Raw genomic sequence first — 18264 nt, 5'->3', positions numbered from 1 at the left:
GACTTACCTGGAAGAGGAGCAGACTCGTATACTCGGGACAATCAGTACCATTCCAACAAGGTTTATGTCCCGTTCCTCAGAAGATGACCATTGCAATTCTTTTGGAATATGGATTACAGGTGATACCGAAGAGCACGAGATTGCATTTCTGAGGTGCTCCGGCCATTGTTATTAGCCTTGACAATCAGCACACTGCATATCATCGATTGGTCGTCCACCCGAGCCGGACAACTTCCCCGTACTGAAGCCCTAAGTCCACTTCAGGCAGTCAACGTTCAACCTTCAACCAGAAAGTACACCCCTATCTCTATAACGGACAGTCTAAAGAGATATAATTATCAACAATTATTTGACATTCATGCAGTGTTAGACTGCTAAAATGTTTGGAATGGTCCACGCAGATATAGAGAAGCCATAGGCCCTCAAGTTATTGTTTGCCACCAGACATTTTACAAACCACAGCAAATACCCCTCCATAGAACGTGATTCTGAAAAGATCTTAAGTTATAGATCCTAGACGCAGTGCAAATGCGAATAAAATGTCTTCAGAGGGAGATACTGCTCCACATTTCCCCTGGATTATACACATAGGTAGCAGGGATAGCCTGAGGAGCATACTCATTGCAGCAAGATAGCTTTGATGTGTACTATAAGAGTCATTTAGAAGAAATGGCCTCCAGCAATGCCTTTGTAGTGCTAATCTAAGGTAGATTCTCATTTCTACAACTCAAACTGCTCCTTGTTGTTCTCGCTTTTCAGGGCCCCATTTATTTCCCGTTTAGGCAAACACATGAGCAACAGATGAACCCCAGTTATGTTGTATCGTCAACAAGCCAGGACCCGGTGGTGCAGTGGGTTAAGCCCCAACCCAGCTGCACTGCTGGGTTCTGGTTCGAGACAGGCCCTGGTCGCTTCTCTGGTATAAATTTACCGAAGAGGGAGCGGTTGGGGCTTGGGCGGATCAGAGAGGGACCTGTACGACTTCCTCTCTGATCCGTTTTATTTCTCGAGATGGCTACATATCTCTATGTTAACTCTTTTTTATTTTGATTCTGTGTACTATCCAGTTTCTTTGCGTTTGTGGTATTGCACGTTTTGTGGTTGAGAACTGGTCAGAGGTGGCTCTCCCCTGCTGCACCACTTTCGCTCTCGAGACACAGCCTTTGTAGCGAAGTGTTTTTGTCTCTACTCCCCAGAGTCCCTTGCGGTGTCTTGATCTCACCTCCAACTCAGTCTGTCCTCGTCTTCTATCCAGTTTGTCTGCTCTATCTACACTTCTGCTTAGCCTCCCTGATAGTCTGCACTTGGTAACGCCATGCTTCATACGTGTCAGGCTGAAACATCATGCGCGTGCGGTATTCATACTGTTATCTGCAGCGATACAGCTTCTCTTGTTCTGTGAGATGTCTGTAGAGTCCATGGCGCAAGAGCGGAACGAACATCACCAACGGAGTGCCACGACGACGACCGTTTACCTTGACAACGCCTACGTTGACGTAATAACGTATCACTCAACCTTCGATGTTCAGTATCAGGCGTACACGTCAAGAAGCCAGGCATACAATCCTAACATCATGCAGGCGTCAACAATCTAGACCCACAGCGTATTGGACGTTGCTAATACGCTTCCACGCACATAGCAGTTACGATGGCATTCGGCAGTCTTTGTCTGGTGCGCGATAGTGGCCCATTGCGACCGTGTTGACTCAACATCCCAGAGTATATAGAACCGACATGAGTACTCCCATTACAGAACCGAATTCTGCTCGAGGACCGCTGTGAGCTCATGTCCCTGCTTGATGCCAGCAGGGGTACACTCCACCGAGAATATCTTCACCAGAAGGCAATTGAAAGGGACCTAGATCGTGCGCTCGTCTAGACAAGGGAAGGCACTGTTTCGAACTCTCAAAGCAACAGACTGGGTTTTCTCCACGGAAGTGAGATTTCCCTTGATCATTGAATGACATTCACTGTCTACCTCTGGCAACACAAGCCATTTGGCGGCCTTGCCAGACTCACGAGTGTTTGTCTAATTACAATTGGTCCCCCGACGGCGACAGAATTCGATTCGACAATGGACTTGTGGTCTCCCCAAGACGAACAGGATACTTCAAGAATAACTTCGCAACCGGGGCGACTGATTCGATTTCGAAAGGGAACAACTCGAGTCTAAAAGCAATCAATTCACGGCGGCCGCAACCTTAAGTGTTGTCTCATGTGGTGCCTTTGGTTCTCTACACAATGTTCGGACCTGTCGATCAGGCTGCTCACTCAAGCAGTGACCTGGACCAACATAAGCACAATAACGATCACCATAGAAACACAACACATGCAGGCTAGCATTGCCCCGCATCAGACAATAAGCTGACAGAGGTACCCCTCCTTCATACGACTTTTATCACATAAATAGCTGGGTTGCAATGCTGACGGTTAGCTGAGACACCTACAGATTGCTCTTGTTACTGACCGGATCTCGGTAAATTGTGACCAAAAATGACTGTCATCGACACCAGTTCGGCTGCCGGGCTAGACGCCGCAGTCTTTGATTTTATCATTGTGGGAGGTGGCACGTCCGGCTTAGTTGTCGCCAACAGATTGACGGAAGATCCGAACACTCGCGTGCTTGTCCTAGAAGCAGGAACGAACCGTTTGACTGACCCGCGCATCTTGGTGCCAGGACTGGCGCCTACGGCGTACGGAGATCCGGATTTGGACTGGGACTTTCGATCTACCCCTCAGGTATGCGCAAGCAGCAACGATGACTATCCCACGGGCTGACATGCTTTTTCGACAGCAACAACTCAATGGCCGTCAACTGCTCGCTTCCAAAGGGCGTACCCTGGGAGGATCATCAGCGATCAACCTCGGCTTGGTCATCTACCCATCGCGGTCGGGGATGAATGCATGGGAGGCGCTCGGAAATCCGGGCTGGGGATGGGATGGCGTTGAACCCTACCTCCGCAAATTCCACCAGGCGAGTCCGCCGTCCAACGCAATCCGTGAGTTCTTCATGGGGATGAAATACGACCAGGAAGATCAGGGCAGTACTGGGCCAGTCCGGGTGTCTTTCGGAGACCAATACATGCCGTTCCACGGAGCATGGATGGAGACTTTCAGGAACCTGGGGTATCCGCAGGTAGAAGACCCCATTCGAGGCGCAGGAACAGGACCGTTTGTCAGCCCTGGTGCGGTGGATCCTGTCACCCATACGCGCAGCCATGCTGGGTCTGCTTATTTCGATGCAGATGTACAGCGCCGTCCGAACCTGCGAGTGGTGACGGGCGCGCTGGTGGATAGGATCGTTCTGGACGTCCGCGAGGCTTCTGTTGTCGCCACCGGCGTCCAGTTCTGCAAGGGGGACCGAAAGTACACGGTTCCAGCAACCAAGGAAGTTATCCTCGCCGCGGGAGCCACGCAGACTCCACAGATCCTAGAGCTCTCTGGCATTGGTAGCGCAGACCTCCTCCGCTCGCATGGTATCATTCCTATCGTCGATAATCCAAATGTTGGGGAGAACCTTCAAGATCACGGATTAGTATGTTTCGGGTACGAAGTAGCAGACGGAATACCCTCCGGCGACGTGGCAAGAGACCCAGCAGTGGCTGCGGCTGCCATGGAAGCGTATAAGAAAGACGGCTCCGGACCATTGGGCATGGTCCCATTGGTGTCGGCATTTATGCCTTGCATGAACCTCTCTACAACAGAACGTCACCAGTTGCTCGCAACAATCGACGCGTCCATCGCCTCTGGTAATTTGCCGCGCGCGCAGCAGAAGCAGTATCCGGTACTTCGAAAGCTGCTCGAGGATCCCGATGAGCCCACAGCGCAGTATATCCTGGCCCCGTTCCAGGTTCTGCCCCGCGAGGGCAACAGTCCCAAGGGCCTCTTCTCAATGAGTCATCCGGGATGCTTCATCACCATTGCCTCCGCACTGAGCTACCCGCTGTCTCGGGGTTCTGTACACCTCCAGTCCGCAGACACCAAAGCAGCGCCGGCCATCGACCATGGCACTCTGCGTCACCCCGCAGACCTCGAGCTCCATGCACGTCACAGTATCTGGACCGAGACATTGGCCGAAACCGAGCCAATGGCGTCGCTACTTAAGAAGAAAGGAGCGAGGCTGCACACACGCGAGCGACTGACAGACGTGGAGAGGGCCAAAGAACTGTGTAAGGAACTCGTACTGTCCGAGTGGCACACCAGTGGGTCATGTGCAATGATGCCACGCGATGACGGTGGAGTGGTGGGCCCGAAGCTTAAAGTATATGGCACGGCAAATGTGCGGGTGGTGGATGCAAGTGTGTTTCCACTGGAGCCCCGGGGGAATATCCAGGCCACGGTGTTTGCGGTGGCGGAGAAGGCGGCGGATATTATCAAGCAGGACACTTTCTAAGCTTTGATACAGGGCTAATGGTTATCCGAGTCATACGGCTATCGTTTTGTCTTACAACTTTCTCAAGAAGGACATTGAGTGGGATGTTAGCGAGATTCAGAGTTTGTTAGTGACTGTAATATTTATAGCATCGAGTAGGGCCCGTTAGTTCTTTGGACGTGGCTTTGATCTAGTAGTAGCTTTCCAGAGGGTCAGACACTGAGACCAATACAGTAATAGGCTGGAAATTGAGGATCCTACCAAAGACTGAACTCGTTTATACTCGAGGATGTGATGTGACATTGAATGCATGCATTGTTATATTACTGCCTCAGGCCGCTAGTAAGAAGCGCAGCGAAGACTTCGGCAGGTTGCATCTTTGACCTGTTTAATTTCTCTTAACTGCACTCTTCCCAACCACCTCATCATTCTGATTCATCCGCGAACGACACATCCACACAAAGAAGAAAAGAATACGAGGCAAGATTTCATCTGCAGGGTCTTCTAAAGTCAAACTCTCCATTGACTTGAATCTGAACGGTGATCCGGCTGACTTCTCCGGGGATACATGTCTTACAACCCCGCATCGCCATCAACATCACTGACACTAAATCATGGCCAGGTTACATTGCCATTGGGAAGCCAAGTCGCTAGTTCGACGCTAGACCGCTAAACATGCTGGAAGTCTCCTACGGCAACGGTGACGGGTCAAATCTTGCGGGGGGAAGCCATTCAAGAAGACTAAGCGAAAAAAGACTAATCTAATTTCCTTTTTCGCAACATAACCTGTTTCTAGGAAAGATTCTGAGTCAGGGCCTATCAGGAACAAGGGGACAACGCAAGCTTGACAACATCAGTGGAGAAGCTACTGGAATTTGAGTGTGTTCTGTCGTCTGTCTACGCTTTGTTAGTGTTGGACTCGGACCAGGGTGATGGTCTATCACTCTGCGTGTCTCACTCGTCCCCAGAGACTTTCTTGTTTTTCTGGCAATTTCATCATCTATTACTCAGTATGACATATGAGATTGATGGAAAGGAAAACGTCTGAGAGAAACTCTGCATCCTAGCTCTGACTCTGTCCGTTCCTTATTGGATACAGTTGTACTGACAGACACCTGTCCAGTTACCACCCCGTTGCCAGCACCAACCTCTTTATTCCAGCAATATATTGCACCCAATCAGACAATCCTCGACGGTCTTGCCACTGGCTTGACCTAATGAACGGTCCAACGTCGTAATGCTTTAGCTCATGTTCGATAATTTGCTCAGCTAGTTCCATGAGACAAGGCGTGCACTAACCTCGGAAGAGGATTTCCCTTGGCCGCTGGTCCAGGGTCTACACCAATGTCTATGCACGAACTGGCATACCCCGGATCGGACGGAAATGAGTCTCATTATCGAAGTCAAAGCGAGGCAATCCTCCCGATGCAGGGTGATGACACATGTGACTTGACACCAGCCTCCAGGATGAGATTAAATAGTCCTGTGACGGTACCTCGAGGTATCTATCCGGGTTGATATTTCCTCACCTGCTGTAAGTCCGTCGTTCGCTACAGTAGTAATCAATCGTCTCTCGCTTGACCTTTGTTTACATCCATCACAGTCGTTTATCATCTGATACTGTTTGGTTGCCTCAATGCGGTTCTCTGCGTTGACTTCCCTCCTCGCCTTGGGAGCCTTCACCGGCGTCCTCGCGACACCCACCAAGGTCTCCCGGGCACCCTCGCTGGTGGAGCGTGACTTTGCCGCGGTCACCAGTGTTGTCGCTGCCATTTCGTCCAAGGTCGATGCTCTGGATGCAAACATCAAGGCCTACACTGGAGGCGATACGTCCGCCATTGTGGGCGCTTCTGCAGACCTCATCTCAACCATCAACGATGGCACTTCCGTGGTGGCGGCCCAGCCAGCTCTGAGCCAAACTGACGCTCTGAATCTGGTGAATCCCATCTTGGCTCTGACCAGCAAGGTCAAGACCACCATCAACGACCTCATCTCCAAGAAGAGTCTGATCGTCGAGGCCGGCGCGGGTCCTACCACCTATAACCAGTTGTTGGCCCAATACACGGCCTCCTCGAACTTGGCTACGACCCTGTCTAGCAAGGTGCCGGAGGCTCTCAAGCAAGTCGCTCAAGAGCTGTCCGCGGGAATCACCTCGGCCATCCAGACGGGTATCGATGCCTACAAGGATGTGGGCACCCCCCGACCACTACTCCTTCGCCGACTTCCACACCTCCTACGACTACCCCTACGACTACCCCTACAACTACCCCTACAACTACCCCTACAACTACCTCCACTCCGTGTGAGACTACCACCACTCCTACCGAGACCTCCACGCCATGTGAGACCACTACCACTACTACTCCTCCTCCCGAGACCTCCACGCCCTGTGAGACTACTACCACTACTACTCCTCCTCCTGAGACCTCCACGCCCTGCGAGACTACTACCACTACTACTCCTCCTCCTGAGACCTCCACGCCCTGCGAGACTACTACCACTACTACTCCTCCTCCTGAGACCTCCACGCCCTGCGAGACTACTACCACTACTACTACTCCTCCTCCTGAGACCTCCACGCCCTGCGAGACTACTACCACTACTACTACTCCTCCTCCTGAGACCTCCACGCCCTGTGAGACTACCACCACTACTACTACTCCTCCTCCTCATGAGACCTCCACGCCCTGTGAGACTACCACCACTACTACCCCTCCGCCTGAGACCTCTACTCCCTGTGAGACCACCACCACTACTACCCCTCCGCCTCCTGAGTCCTCCACTCCCTGCGAGACTACTACCACTACTACCCCTCCACCTCCTGAGACCTCTACTCCCTGCGAGACTACTACCACTACTACCCCTCCACCTCCTGAGACCTCTACTCCCTGTGAGACCACTACTACCACTACTACCCCTCCGCCTCCTGAAACTACCACTACCACTCCATGTGAGACTACCACCAGTGTCCCTGTTCCCCCAGTGACCTCCACCTCCACTGCCACCGAGACCAAGACCTCCACCAACTCGGCCACCACCACCGCTACCGAGACGACCCCCTGCCACGAGTGTGAGGGCACCACCAGCGTCCCCAACCCACCTGGCCCCACCACCCTGACCACCCTGACCACCGCCCCTGCGTGCACGACTTGCGGTGGTGGTGGTGAGCAGCCCACTCCTCCCGTTGTGGTTCCCCAGCCCAGTCCCTCCACCCCTACGACTGTCGCTCCTCCTGGAGGACTCTCCACCGGCGCAGCCAGCAAACTGGGCTCCTCTCTTGGCAAGGCCATGGCTATTGCTGCAATTGCGCTGTTGCTGTAAATGATCTAGTCGATCATAGAACGAGATGGACACGAGTATGAGAAATGAAAGGAAAGGAAAGGAAAGGATATTAATGTCTACTTATAATCTGATTTTGTGAGGAGGAATGTTGATATGAGCTTGGTGATATGATTGTATCTATTTATCGATTCAGTCAGATAGTAGCTAGTAGCTAGTAATTCGATTCGAACCCGGAATTCTTTTCCTGTCTGAATCTCGGAGAATTCCTGACGCGCATAGCATGCCACATACCTCACCCGGAATGCACGCCAAAGCCTAAACAAACACCCCTTGCTTGACGCGCAGGTATAAATGTCTTACACTAACTGGACTTCACCACACAAGCAGAAACATCCTTATACTCAAAATCAATTTCAAGAACTCAAGAGCAAAAGCAAAATGTACCTCAGAGCCATTGCCCTAACCGCCCTCGTCGCGCTCACCGCAGCAGGGGAAACAGTCCCAACTGTACGTCCTCCAATCTAACACTCTCCGTTTCAGGGAACTAATGTAGTTCAGGTCATACTGCAAATGCGAAACGGGCTCTCGGTCCTTAGCGGCTTACCAGGGAATTGTATCACCTATTCGGTGGATCAGTGCGTCTACACATGACAAAAAGAAGTGCGAGTGCTGAGCTAATGACGCGTAGACCTGTGGAAACAGTCCAGATTAACACGCCTTGTCGGTTTTATGAGTGAGTGCTGCCTGCCTGCCTGAGGGCATTGTTGCATGCGTGCTGTACTGATGGATCTATTGCAGCGAGATGGACTGCGCCGGGAATGGAACGGATTATTCGCCTGAGACTGAGATTCCTGTGGGGGCTGTGGGGGAGGTTGGGAGTGTGCAGTGCGGTGAGGAGGAGGAGGAGGAGATGGTCTAGCATTCTATTGGATTGTTCTTGGAAGGGGAGGGATGTAGTTGGTGTAGAGTTGAAAGGCTTGGTCCGCTTGGATATGCTGGGTATCATGCAAGAGGCTAATTAAGGCTGTTCGTCATGAATTTTGTTCTCAATTCCTGAAAGACCATCCAGGCGTCCCATTTTCTCCGCTTGATGTCCTCCAATTCGCAGAGCAGACCACAGTCGGCACAGCACGGTGGAACACTCCATGGGAAGAACCCGTTCCAGCATAGGAAGATGTGCTCCGGGTCCGAGCACGTACCGGAGGTCGTGCTCTCCTGACTTCCATCCTCGTCGTCACTGCCGCTGCAGGACTCCCAATCTGAATCCGCGGATGCAGAGTCTTGCACCGGCCGGGTGTCCTCGGAAACGCCCTCCGTCCTCAAAACATCTTCCATAGACAGCCCAACCCTTTCCACGGCTAAACACCACTGGAACCAAATTCGTGGAGAACTCAGCGCAAAATCCGACGGAGTGTGTCCGTATCCGTCTTGTAGATTCGGATTGCACCCCGTCTGCAGCAGGATGCCGAGCCTTGTCTCCAACGAATCCCCCTCTAACTGGCCGTGCACAGATCCGGGGCCTGAAAATGCCATAGCCAGGTGTAGCGCGCCCTCGCCGAGGTGGGACGTTGCGTGCGGGTTCGCTCCCCATTGGAGAAGCTCGCGGAGCACCACAACCCCGTGCCATCGTGGAATGCAGGCGTTGTACAAGAGTGGGGTGAGGCCGTCGGCGTTCTCGTGCTCGATGTCACATCCACTGCCGACTAGGAGATTGATTAAGGCGACGATCTCTTCCTCGTTGATGAGCTCCGAGCCGGGAAGGGTATGGCTGACGGTGAAATGCAGGGGGCTGCCGCCGAGAGCGACGGAGTTGATGTCGCAGCCGGCGGAGATGAATAGGCGGAGGATACGGTAAAGGGTTGCTTTATGGATGGTATAATTGGTTGCTCGGTACCAGAAGGCATTTCGTACGTCGTAGATCGCGTTTGCTCCATCACTAGTCTTTTCAGATGCTGCTCCGGTTCAGACTTCCGGAATGGACCTACCTGCGGCAATGGTTGGGGTCCGCCCCTTCATTGAGAAGGAGGTCACACATCTCGAAGCGGAGGAGTCGTGCAGCGAACTAATCGGTCAGATTGAACGACGCTGGAGATTGGAAAACCTACAGATAAGAGACTCTCATTTTCCGTGTTTCGCACGGTGGGAGAAAAATCCCTGCTCTTCAAAAGTAGCCGTAGTGAATGTATGTCATTGGCCTCGATACATGTAAATATAGGCGATGTCGTCTCGACGATCGCGTAGGCTGAGACATGCCGCGTGATTGTGGGCTTGCTCAACCCGTCATGAAGCCTCGAAAGCGAAATAAGAAGACCATCTTCGGCCACCTGTGGATTGGGCGCCAGGAGAAGAAGAATATCGGATGCGCGGGCGGATTTCGAGTCAGCATCTTTGGTCCACTGGACCCGGATGGAGACTTTGCCCGCGGGAGAATCTTGAAGCACAACCTGCGATGATACGATCTGTTGAGTCGGTTGCAATCGGTTTCTTTGTTTGTTAAGGGTACTGCTTGCGATACGTCGTCGACAATCACGGGTGACATTGGCCCTCTTCTGCGAATTCGTCTTGATGACGGCTGCAGCTTTCTCGTGGCTACTCGCAAGCAGACTCTCCAGCTCAGTTTGAACCCACTGCACATCTATATTGGCCAGCTTCTCGTGTCCCGGTTGGGGAGTCGACAGCAACTGTAATGCTTCTCGGACCTTGGCTTGGAGCAACATCAGAGGCAGAGAAGCGCGTTTGACATCTTCAAAGTTGTCCCAGCTGTCCATGGAAATTTCTGTATTGTCGTCCTGCTTTTCGATGCGTATTTTCATGGCTGCAAGCTGTGCCATGAGCGAGTCGATAGCCTCGAGTGACTGAGAAAAGTCAGACCGGTCTTGACCTTTCTCTGACCAAGCAGCAGATCTGTCGTCGATATTCGACAGAGGAGGTATCTGACTACTGTCTCTGATAGTCGACACAGTATCATGAATACTATCCAACCGATTCTGAACAGCAAGGTCATTGAAGCTAGTCACCGTCAGCCTTGGACCGAAGCTTTCAAATCGATAGACAACTCCCACCTTCCCAATACCTGCAGATTCATGCTCAACTGCCTCTTGCACCTATCCAGATTCCGAAATGAACGCTCCAACTTCCCTCCAAGCACCAATTTGACCCTTCCGCCCATCATCTTCAGCTTCTGCTTTGTACGACTCGACTCAACATCGAGGTTCTTGGCCACAATGGCGGCGATATTATCGTACTCTTTCTCCAGGGATTTGAGAGTTGAGTAGATATGCATAACCGGCGAGGTTTTGTGCAAGCTCATTGAGGACAATCTGTCCTGGTACTCATCACAGTAGCGATGGACATTTTCGAGGAGGAATTCCACCTCGTGCATCTCCACCTGCAGCTGTTGGATTTCTGCGGGGACATTCTTCACGGCCGCAATGAGCTGGTATGTTTCCTTGCCGATGCGACATATTGTGTCGATGAGGCCGATGACGGCAGCGAGATTTGCTGTGAGCGATAACGGGTCCATAGATCCATGAACATTTATGAAGTTGCAGGTTCATGTTGAGGATATATGGTGGGGTACGAGCTAAAAACCAACGAGGCTGAGCATGAGCGAGGCTGAGTCTTCGTGTTGGCGGGTATAAATATCGCCCAATTCCCATTTAGAAAGCGAACACGACAAGATTTCATTTTCTGCTTCAAAGAGGGGTACACATTGCAATCAAACGCTATGGATTCTTCCGTCAAACCCCCAGGCTACAATCGCTATGCTGAAGACTTCCTCTCAGCAGTGAACGGCCCCTCATCTTCTAATTACTCACATCCTCCGCCTCAATACACTCCTCGTGATCCGTATTTCATGCCAGTGCAGATGCAGAGTCTCCAGACCTCCAAGCAAAGCGAATACTATTATTCCCGACCGATGGCCGCGCAGAGTCTCCAGACCTCCAAGCAAAGCGAATACTATTATTCCCGACCGATGGCCACGCAGGAGTCGGCGAATTCAACTCGGCAGGATGAGTACCATCACTACCGAACCAATCCCAATTTCTATCACAGCCGTGATACGCCTCCGGCAGCGGAGCGAAATGCGCCTGTAGCGACGCAGAACGAGTACCACTGCTACAAGAACCAGCCCGAGTTTCATCATCATCGACGTGATGGTTTAAATATTCCTTCGACAACACCTCAAGGCGCGCCGATGGGCATGCAAGTGGCTACGGCCACTGAGAATAAACTAGGCCAAGTGGCTCAGCAACGAGGCTTCTACTATACTCGGCCACAGGCGCGGCCTCCGCCAGCGAGTGGGCAATTTGTTTCACATGTATAACAATCCTAAAATCCTGACAATTCATATAACTGACGAGAATACAAGCCGTTTCAGCAGCAAGAGGTCACGACTTCGATGCGGGATGCTTATTATCATCGCCGGGACCAGGGAAATTTACGAAAGTAATGACGGTACATAATGTTGTCTTTGATTGATCTGTTTATAAAGAAAGCGGTATCTGGTATACCTTAATGAGCAATGTCAATATGTATCTGAAGTCCAATGACGGAGACTCGTGGCTGAAACTATGAAGCGCAGCCTGGCAGAGTGAAGAGACTGGGTAAGAAGAGTGTGCCCTTCTTTGTCTACAGGCCTCGTTACAATGGGAAAGCCGCGCCCAGGATACATTCGAACCTAGTAATTGCTCCACGAGTGTTGATCTTGGACGCGCAGACGAGGCAGGACGACACTCATTCCTCGAATGATTGCCAAACAGCCAAGGATCTCTCTGTAGTGTTCATCCTGGACCGGCAGACGACACCGGCCGAAGCTCGAACAGCCAAGCACTTAATAGCATTAATGCCTCATATTGTGAAACTAGAGGCAGGGCAGACTATCACGGTGCACGCAGGCAGTCATGCAAGTCTGATACACAAGGACATATGGTTAGACAGAGAAGAGCGCCGTCTTGGATATAGCTCTTCGATATAGGACAGGATCAGCAGATGCCTCTGCGAGCTAGAGAGTAAACTTTGATGCGCGGAGAATTTTGGACACCGGCAGTTGGGCGACAACTGCTGCCGTGCTGGGCTGAGAAGTTTCGGTACTCCAGTACTCCGTGCGGAGTATCGAGTAGTAAATTCTCTCGCTCCAGAATGGCCTGTACCGAGTAATTAGTTTCAGGCTTTCAGCTGTGCAAATCATCTCGGAAGCTCGTCCTGAGCTGATCGTCCCGCCTCTTTTGTTTCTGTGTAGTTCTAACCTGCCCAGTCTGGGCGGGTTATCACTGCCCCTGTAGTACGCAACGCGCATGCATGCACTAGACGCATGTATGTGGAAAGATCGGTGAAAATCCGGCCAATCTTGCTTTCCAGACTGGTGCTAGGCAGATCAGAGGTCTCAGATTCTCAGTGCAATAATGCGAAGACTATGGATATAGCAGACGTGTCTCTACTAGAGTAGATTCTGTATGATCATTGGTCCCTGATAGTCGATTATAAAGGTAGATGTTTGGAGCTGATCGGCATTTCCGATGTCTATCCCCCGCCATATTCATGCAGTCGTAACTGCCTGCAGAAAAGGAATTATACTCTGCTCCTCTCAATCACGGCAGTGCCGTACCCATCCACAAGATGGTTAGCCGGAGACCTCGATTAGAACCGCTAACACTTCCCAACCTCCCAAGCAACTGCGGCAGGAAGGGTTGGGTTGAAGGGAGGAATCAGGAAGAACGTGGCTGTGGATATGTAAAGCTTCCTACAAAAGAGTAGTGATCCTCGATGCATCCTTAGCATGACGAACACGCTGGATCTACGGCGTAGTCAAGGTTCGCCCCGTAAATTCATCGCCATTGTGGTACTACTCCGTGTTGAACGAATGGAACAAGGACATTCAATCGACCCCCTATCTCAGGCGGTGAGAACTGAGAAGCAGCTGAAATGGCCGCTGTGCTATCTGATAGGCCGGGGTAATGGAACAATGGTTGGCCGGGCTGCGCAAGCCAGCGAGTTGAGTTTTACCGAAACTTATGGCTTCTTGAAGGAGGAAGGTGGACCTGAAAGGACGCACGGGTGATAAGGATTTGTTTGTTTAAACTCCGTACACAATGTGTATGGACGGATGGCCAAGTTGCAGAAACCATAAGTATCCTGCCAAATCAGACCCTCAGGATCACCACCCCGTTTGCTGGCTGGCTGCTTGCGTAGAATGCTAGACTTCTGCAGATCCAGAACGTTGAATGATGACGAAGGGCTGGCTGCATGGAAGGGGGGAGATCCGGACTCCGTATTTCTTCAGGAATTCTGTCTCATGATTTCAGGGATGCATCTGTCGTGCAGACCGTTCCTTACCTCGACTCCGCAGATATTAGTAAAACAGATTCGTCTGTCCTGGAATCCCTGCAGCCTAGACACCTGCATTTAGTCATCCCTCCCCTGGGGTCTAGTCTCCTCAGTCGTTTTCTGTCCTCTACAGGCTTCGGTCCGCAGCTGAAGAGTTTCACCCCCAGGGTGCTATCCCAGTGGACCTTGGTGTCGACGAGGAAGATGTCCTTAGGGCTTTGTCCCATTCCTTCCGGCCTATCAGTTTGACCCTTGAGGGATTCACAGCCTCGTCGACTTTGACTTTAACGTTTGTTTTTCCAGGCTGTGGTTTAGTATGGTCAAGTTCCAGACGCAGACAGGCTATGGCATGGTTGGGACCAGGATCAGGAGAGTTCTGAATGTATAGTAAGCGAACCTATGGATCGACATTAGACAGGGAATACCAATTACCAAGTGAGGCGGTCCTTGATATAGAGAGTTTTTGCCACTAGTTTAGTTCGATGACGAGATCTCGGCTAAGAATGGTTGGGCCTGTATGCACGGGGACGGCACCATTCATTTCCGGACGAGTATAGCCAGTGAGGTCGGTCATCTGAATAAAACGTGTTTTAGAGTCCGGTTTGCTTAATGAGCATATGCTATGAGTCTGGGCTCCTGGATCCTCCACTGTTGTCGTCGGGATCCACCGGCTAAAAAGGGGGCCGTTATTCAGGCACGATTCCATTTGGACCTTTCCCGGCCCAACCATGGATTCACCTGTAGCTTTGGCGATGTTAGTTTGACTGCTAGACGACGATTCGTCGCCTGGCGATTGCCAATTCGACTACGGACGTTAATCCGTGTATTCCAAGACTACGGTTGCTTCGCAACGTGGGCTAGTCTGAGCCAGTGTACCACGCGGGTAGATACATATTCAGCAGAGCTGGTGAAACGCTTTCTGGATGCACTATCAGACCATGTGGCAGTGTAGATACGGTGGGCAAGGCGACCAGAATTCGGCCGTGAAGACAGGTTAATCTGGATTGACCATCCACACCCCCCAGTTTAATTAAACTTTCGACATTGGGCAGACTGGTGATGATCGCCTCCTGCTGATCAGTCCTTGGCCAAATGAGGCAGTGTGATACCTTATGACCACAGTCGCTGGTCAATGATGATGAAATCAAAATAATGATATTTATCATCCGGTTTATCTGAATCTGGTGGTGACTGAACCATTGCTGCGCCTTCGACATGAGAGAGTACGACTACTCCCCAATCGGCCCAATAATGGTTCATCTCTGGAAACGCATTCGAAGAAAGCCAAAACCAGAGTCCAGACAGGCACTCAGGATCGATAAAAGTGCAACGGCATGTGGAGGTCCATCGATCGCCTGATCCTGAATCCTCAGTAGTGACGGGACGGAGTCTTGAACAGAGTTCCCTGCCAGCCGTGTCTTGAAAGGCCAAGCTGCTGATTGGTAATTCCCAAGCCATGGCTGTGCAAACTTCCGCTAGTCTTGTAAAAAGTCTGGGAAGCGATTCTGGAGCAACCAGCGGGTCCCTTTGACCAGCAGTAGTCCACAGGTATCCACGAAACATGAAGACTGGAATTCTATTCCATAGTGCACGAGCCAATCAGGTTGCATTTTCGGATGGGGTCCGCCGAAAGCCCCGTTTCTATCTCCATTGAAGATGCGGACGAACCAGGTCCGTTGAGGGGGGTGACGGAGGCCCGGAGAAGAATGGCAGATGTTTGAGCGTTTTTCTCCTCCTTAAACTTTCTGCAGACCGCATTTAAATGAGAATCGTTAGCAAGCTTTTTGATGATTTCCGCTTTGGGAATTCATATATCCCGACGTTAAGGGTCGCATGATTGCTACGGAGTAGTCGGATTAACTTCGGACGAAAGCAGATAGCTAGCCATGTTCCGACACCAAACTTTCCACGATTCGAGACTTCCACTGCTTGGTAATATTTGAATGTTTACCTTATGTGCTTGGTAATCGAGAAGTGTATTGTATACCTGAGACTTCTGACGACTTGGTGGGTGGGGAGATACTCTCTCCGCGGATTCCGCCGTACTGCCCGAGCAGAAAAACAGATAGTATCTACTCAGTACGTATTATTCCGTAAAGGGGTAATAGTCTAGAGAGTGTTGATTGGACTCGGGATCTGAACTGGACTGACCCTTGACTGCTTCCGGAAGCGATTCGCTACTTTCTCGGAGGGAGGACCGTTTTCCGCCCAGGGCGCTTCGATCGACATTTCCCGCCAATGCTTCGATGTTGGTCGTCGTGGATAGGACATGTCATTATTGACTTTGTCCGAGCCAAAAAGGACTCAATAATTCCATGGAATGATCATGGCAAACACTCGCTTCAAGCAATGCCCCAGTAAAGAGCCTTTTTAGATCTTCACCGGAATTACCAAGAACGGCCTTAGCCACATAGGAAAGTTTAGTTACCACCTTACTTTATACCTAATCAGTAATCACGAGTACCTTTGCAACCTACCTTCGTTATCATCATCGCCGCCGGTATCGTCCGGTCTATGAGTATGAGTGCCGTATCGATGACTATCGTGATGCTCAAACGGTGGAACGTTAAGGCTCCCACAGTGATGGGCTGCTCAGGGAACTGGGGAAGGTTACGGAAAGACAGCTAGCAGCCACTTTTCTCTATTTGACTATCCGTTGAAACGCCATTTTGTCCGGAGAAATTGAATCTGAAAAGGATAATCAAGAACAGGGTGGGAGAGTAATAACACATCTGGAACCGTTTTCTTGAATCATTGCGTATCTTCACGGCAAAATTGCTTAGTGGCTGGCTACAGCTAACTTTTTGGGGGCCAAAATAGAACTGAGAAAAGTTTCTCTGCATATGGGCAGCATTTAAAGATTGAAAAAAGAAAAAAGAAAAAAGAAATTACAGACCGAAATTGGCAATGTTAATCTACCCGTCAGAAAAAAAGAAGCCATTCATACACATGATCATCGTCTAACGATTTGGGTGCTACATCAGCTTGGGAATCTGTCAGTATGGATACCATTCCAGGCGCTCTTCGGACGGCATGGATTGGACGGGCTCTCCCCGTAGTCAGGCAATAACGAACCTGGTCCTATCGCCATGTGGTTTGGATCGTCAACACCCTGTAAGATTAATCTATTTCCACCCGCGAGGCCATCCTCGTGGCTGACTTATTTTTGACAAGTAGAATTGTACTACTACCAGCTTGGTTCCATAACCCGTCTCTATTTGGATCGAAGAAACAGACACGAGATGCAGTATATTCATCCTGGCCCCAAAACCAACCATCAGCAACCAATCGCAGACGTCTAAAAGTGGAAAGCTGTGGGAATCGTGCAATGAAAATGAATTCGAACACCATCCAAATCGTGGCGCTCGTTAGCCTCTTGGGGCTGAAATTATTCTCATTCCATCCGGAAGGAAAGCGCTTACTCCTGGTTCATCTTTTTCCAGGAGCTTGTTTCACTTCAATGGTTGAGAAGCTATCTGTACACCCGATGTACACCTGATGTCGTCGTAGTGGTTGTTGTGGGTCTCTGGAGGCTTTTCCGGAGGGTTTCCCGACTCTTTCAAGTAAACAGAGGCTGAGGGCAACGGCGTAGGTCCAGGCTTCGAGCAGATCATCGCGACGGGGATCTGCTCGTGGCATAGAAAGAACGGATCGACATCGCACCTAGCACTGTTCAGTCTGGTTGAGAAGCGGTTCACGTCGCCGTTAACAGGTGTATAGTCAAACAGGAAGAAAATACAGAATCTAGTAGAGAACAGACGACATGTTACGCAGACTGACTTGCTCAGGCAATGCTATTGACGACCAGGAAGCAAGAAACCAGTCAAAAGAGTACGGATGATGTTGGTTGAGCTGTTCGGGTAGAAGAGCGCATGACGGAAGCCGTGGGAGTGAACCTGGGATGCTTACTTTGCACTGGAAGGGCAGTGACCACGTACTAGACAGATACCGGAGTAGTGATGATTCTAGCACTAAGATTGAGGATTCAACCTAATCAGAAGCTGAGTCTCCATCTCCCGTCCAGGTCTCCCTGTTCCATTGCGCTTAATTCCATATCTGTTTAACATACATTTAATCCACACCCCCCAGGACTCTTAAATACCTACTTCCTCACCCTATTTTCCATGCCTTGAGCAGCATAAGCTTAGGAACATTACCGGAGCCACTTCGCCAGCTTATTCTTTCTGTGTTCATATGTACCTGCAACTCTTGCTGACTTGAGACTCACCGTACACTCCGACTTCGGTTTCTTTACCTTCGTCCCTCTTACTTGGTCCATGCTC

The 18264-nt window shown here is 50.8% G+C and overlaps 7 protein-coding genes across 7 annotated transcripts; 4 read left to right on the top strand and 3 right to left on the bottom strand.

Moving 5' to 3' along the window:
- The first annotated feature begins 2725 nt into the window (after window positions 1-2725).
- On the top strand, window positions 2726-4525 carry P174DRAFT_436859 (GMC family oxidoreductase). Its single transcript, XM_024826141.1, has one exon. It carries the CDS (start codon window positions 2759-2761, stop codon window positions 4391-4393), a length of 1635 nt encoding a protein of 544 aa, XP_024687041.1. The 5' UTR covers window positions 2726-2758; the 3' UTR covers window positions 4394-4525.
- A 1229-nt stretch (window positions 4526-5754) lies between these two features.
- Window positions 5755-7913, top strand: P174DRAFT_436856 (cell wall mannoprotein 1 family protein). The gene is made up of 2 exons (XM_024826140.1): window positions 5755-6560; window positions 6680-7913. The coding sequence occupies exons 1-2, from the start codon at window positions 6009-6011 to the stop codon at window positions 7691-7693; spliced, it is 1566 nt and encodes a 521-aa protein (XP_024687040.1). The 5' UTR covers window positions 5755-6008; the 3' UTR covers window positions 7694-7913.
- A 95-nt stretch (window positions 7914-8008) lies between these two features.
- Window positions 8009-8573, top strand: P174DRAFT_447067 (uncharacterized protein; the record flags this gene model as incomplete). Its single annotated transcript, XM_024828639.1, has 4 exons — window positions 8009-8161; window positions 8213-8289; window positions 8343-8387; window positions 8453-8573. The coding sequence occupies exons 1-4, from the start codon at window positions 8093-8095 to the stop codon at window positions 8571-8573; spliced, it is 312 nt and encodes a 103-aa protein (XP_024687039.1). The 5' UTR covers window positions 8009-8092.
- Window positions 8424-11279, bottom strand: P174DRAFT_17594 (ankyrin repeat domain-containing protein). Its single transcript, XM_024821240.1, has 4 exons — window positions 10717-11279; window positions 9760-10663; window positions 9640-9716; window positions 8424-9590 (listed from the first exon to the last, which is right to left on the bottom strand). Exons 1-4 carry the CDS (start codon window positions 11175-11177, stop codon window positions 8669-8671), a joined length of 2364 nt encoding a protein of 787 aa, XP_024687038.1. The 5' UTR covers window positions 11178-11279; the 3' UTR covers window positions 8424-8668.
- A 102-nt stretch (window positions 11280-11381) lies between these two features.
- On the top strand, window positions 11382-12107 carry P174DRAFT_456159 (uncharacterized protein; the record flags this gene model as incomplete). Its single annotated transcript, XM_024829403.1, has 3 exons — window positions 11382-11516; window positions 11586-11975; window positions 12036-12107. The coding sequence occupies 3 exons, from the start codon at window positions 11382-11384 to the stop codon at window positions 12105-12107; spliced, it is 597 nt and encodes a 198-aa protein (XP_024687037.1).
- A 2794-nt stretch (window positions 12108-14901) lies between these two features.
- P174DRAFT_17588 (uncharacterized protein) lies at window positions 14902-15801 on the bottom strand. The gene has a single exon (XM_024821239.1). It carries the CDS (start codon window positions 15542-15544, stop codon window positions 15092-15094), a length of 453 nt encoding a protein of 150 aa, XP_024687036.1. The 5' UTR covers window positions 15545-15801; the 3' UTR covers window positions 14902-15091.
- Window positions 15802-17171: 1370 nt separating this feature from the next.
- Window positions 17172-18175, bottom strand: P174DRAFT_500103 (uncharacterized protein; the record flags this gene model as incomplete). The annotated part of the gene is made up of 3 exons (XM_024830949.1): window positions 17172-17775; window positions 17891-17918; window positions 18096-18175. The coding sequence occupies 3 exons, from the start codon at window positions 18173-18175 to the stop codon at window positions 17434-17436; spliced, it is 450 nt and encodes a 149-aa protein (XP_024687035.1). The 3' UTR covers window positions 17172-17433.
- Window positions 18176-18264: the final 89 nt, after the last annotated feature.

Source organism: Aspergillus novofumigatus (genome assembly GCF_002847465.1).
Source record: "Aspergillus novofumigatus IBT 16806 chromosome Unknown P174scaffold_1, whole genome shotgun sequence".
NCBI classification, from domain to species: Eukaryota; Fungi; Ascomycota; class Eurotiomycetes; order Eurotiales; family Aspergillaceae; genus Aspergillus; species Aspergillus novofumigatus.
This window is presented reverse-complemented; position numbering and strand designations above follow the sequence as displayed.

Excerpts from the sequence above, each read along its gene's own strand:
- P174DRAFT_17588 (XM_024821239.1), bottom strand. The coding sequence starts at position 15,544 with ATGTTTCGTGGATACCTGTGGACTACTGCTGGTCAAAGGGACCCGCTG.
- P174DRAFT_17594 (XM_024821240.1), bottom strand. The coding sequence starts at position 11,177 with ATGGACCCGTTATCGCTCACAGCAAATCTCGCTGCCGTCATCGGCCTC. Across the intron at positions 10,664-10,716 it reads AATCTGCAGGTATTGGGAAG|CTTCAATGACCTTGCTGTTC; the intron begins GTGGGAGTTGTC and ends GACGGTGACTAG. Across the intron at positions 9,717-9,759 it reads AAAATGAGAGTCTCTTATCT|TTCGCTGCACGACTCCTCCG; the intron begins GTAGGTTTTCCA and ends CTGACCGATTAG.
- P174DRAFT_436856 (XM_024826140.1), top strand. The coding sequence starts at position 6,009 with ATGCGGTTCTCTGCGTTGACTTCCCTCCTCGCCTTGGGAGCCTTCACC. Across the intron at positions 6,561-6,679 it reads GTATCGATGCCTACAAGGAT|ACTACCACCACTCCTACCGA; the intron begins GTGGGCACCCCC and ends ACTCCGTGTGAG.
- P174DRAFT_436859 (XM_024826141.1), top strand. The coding sequence starts at position 2,759 with ATGACTATCCCACGGGCTGACATGCTTTTTCGACAGCAACAACTCAAT.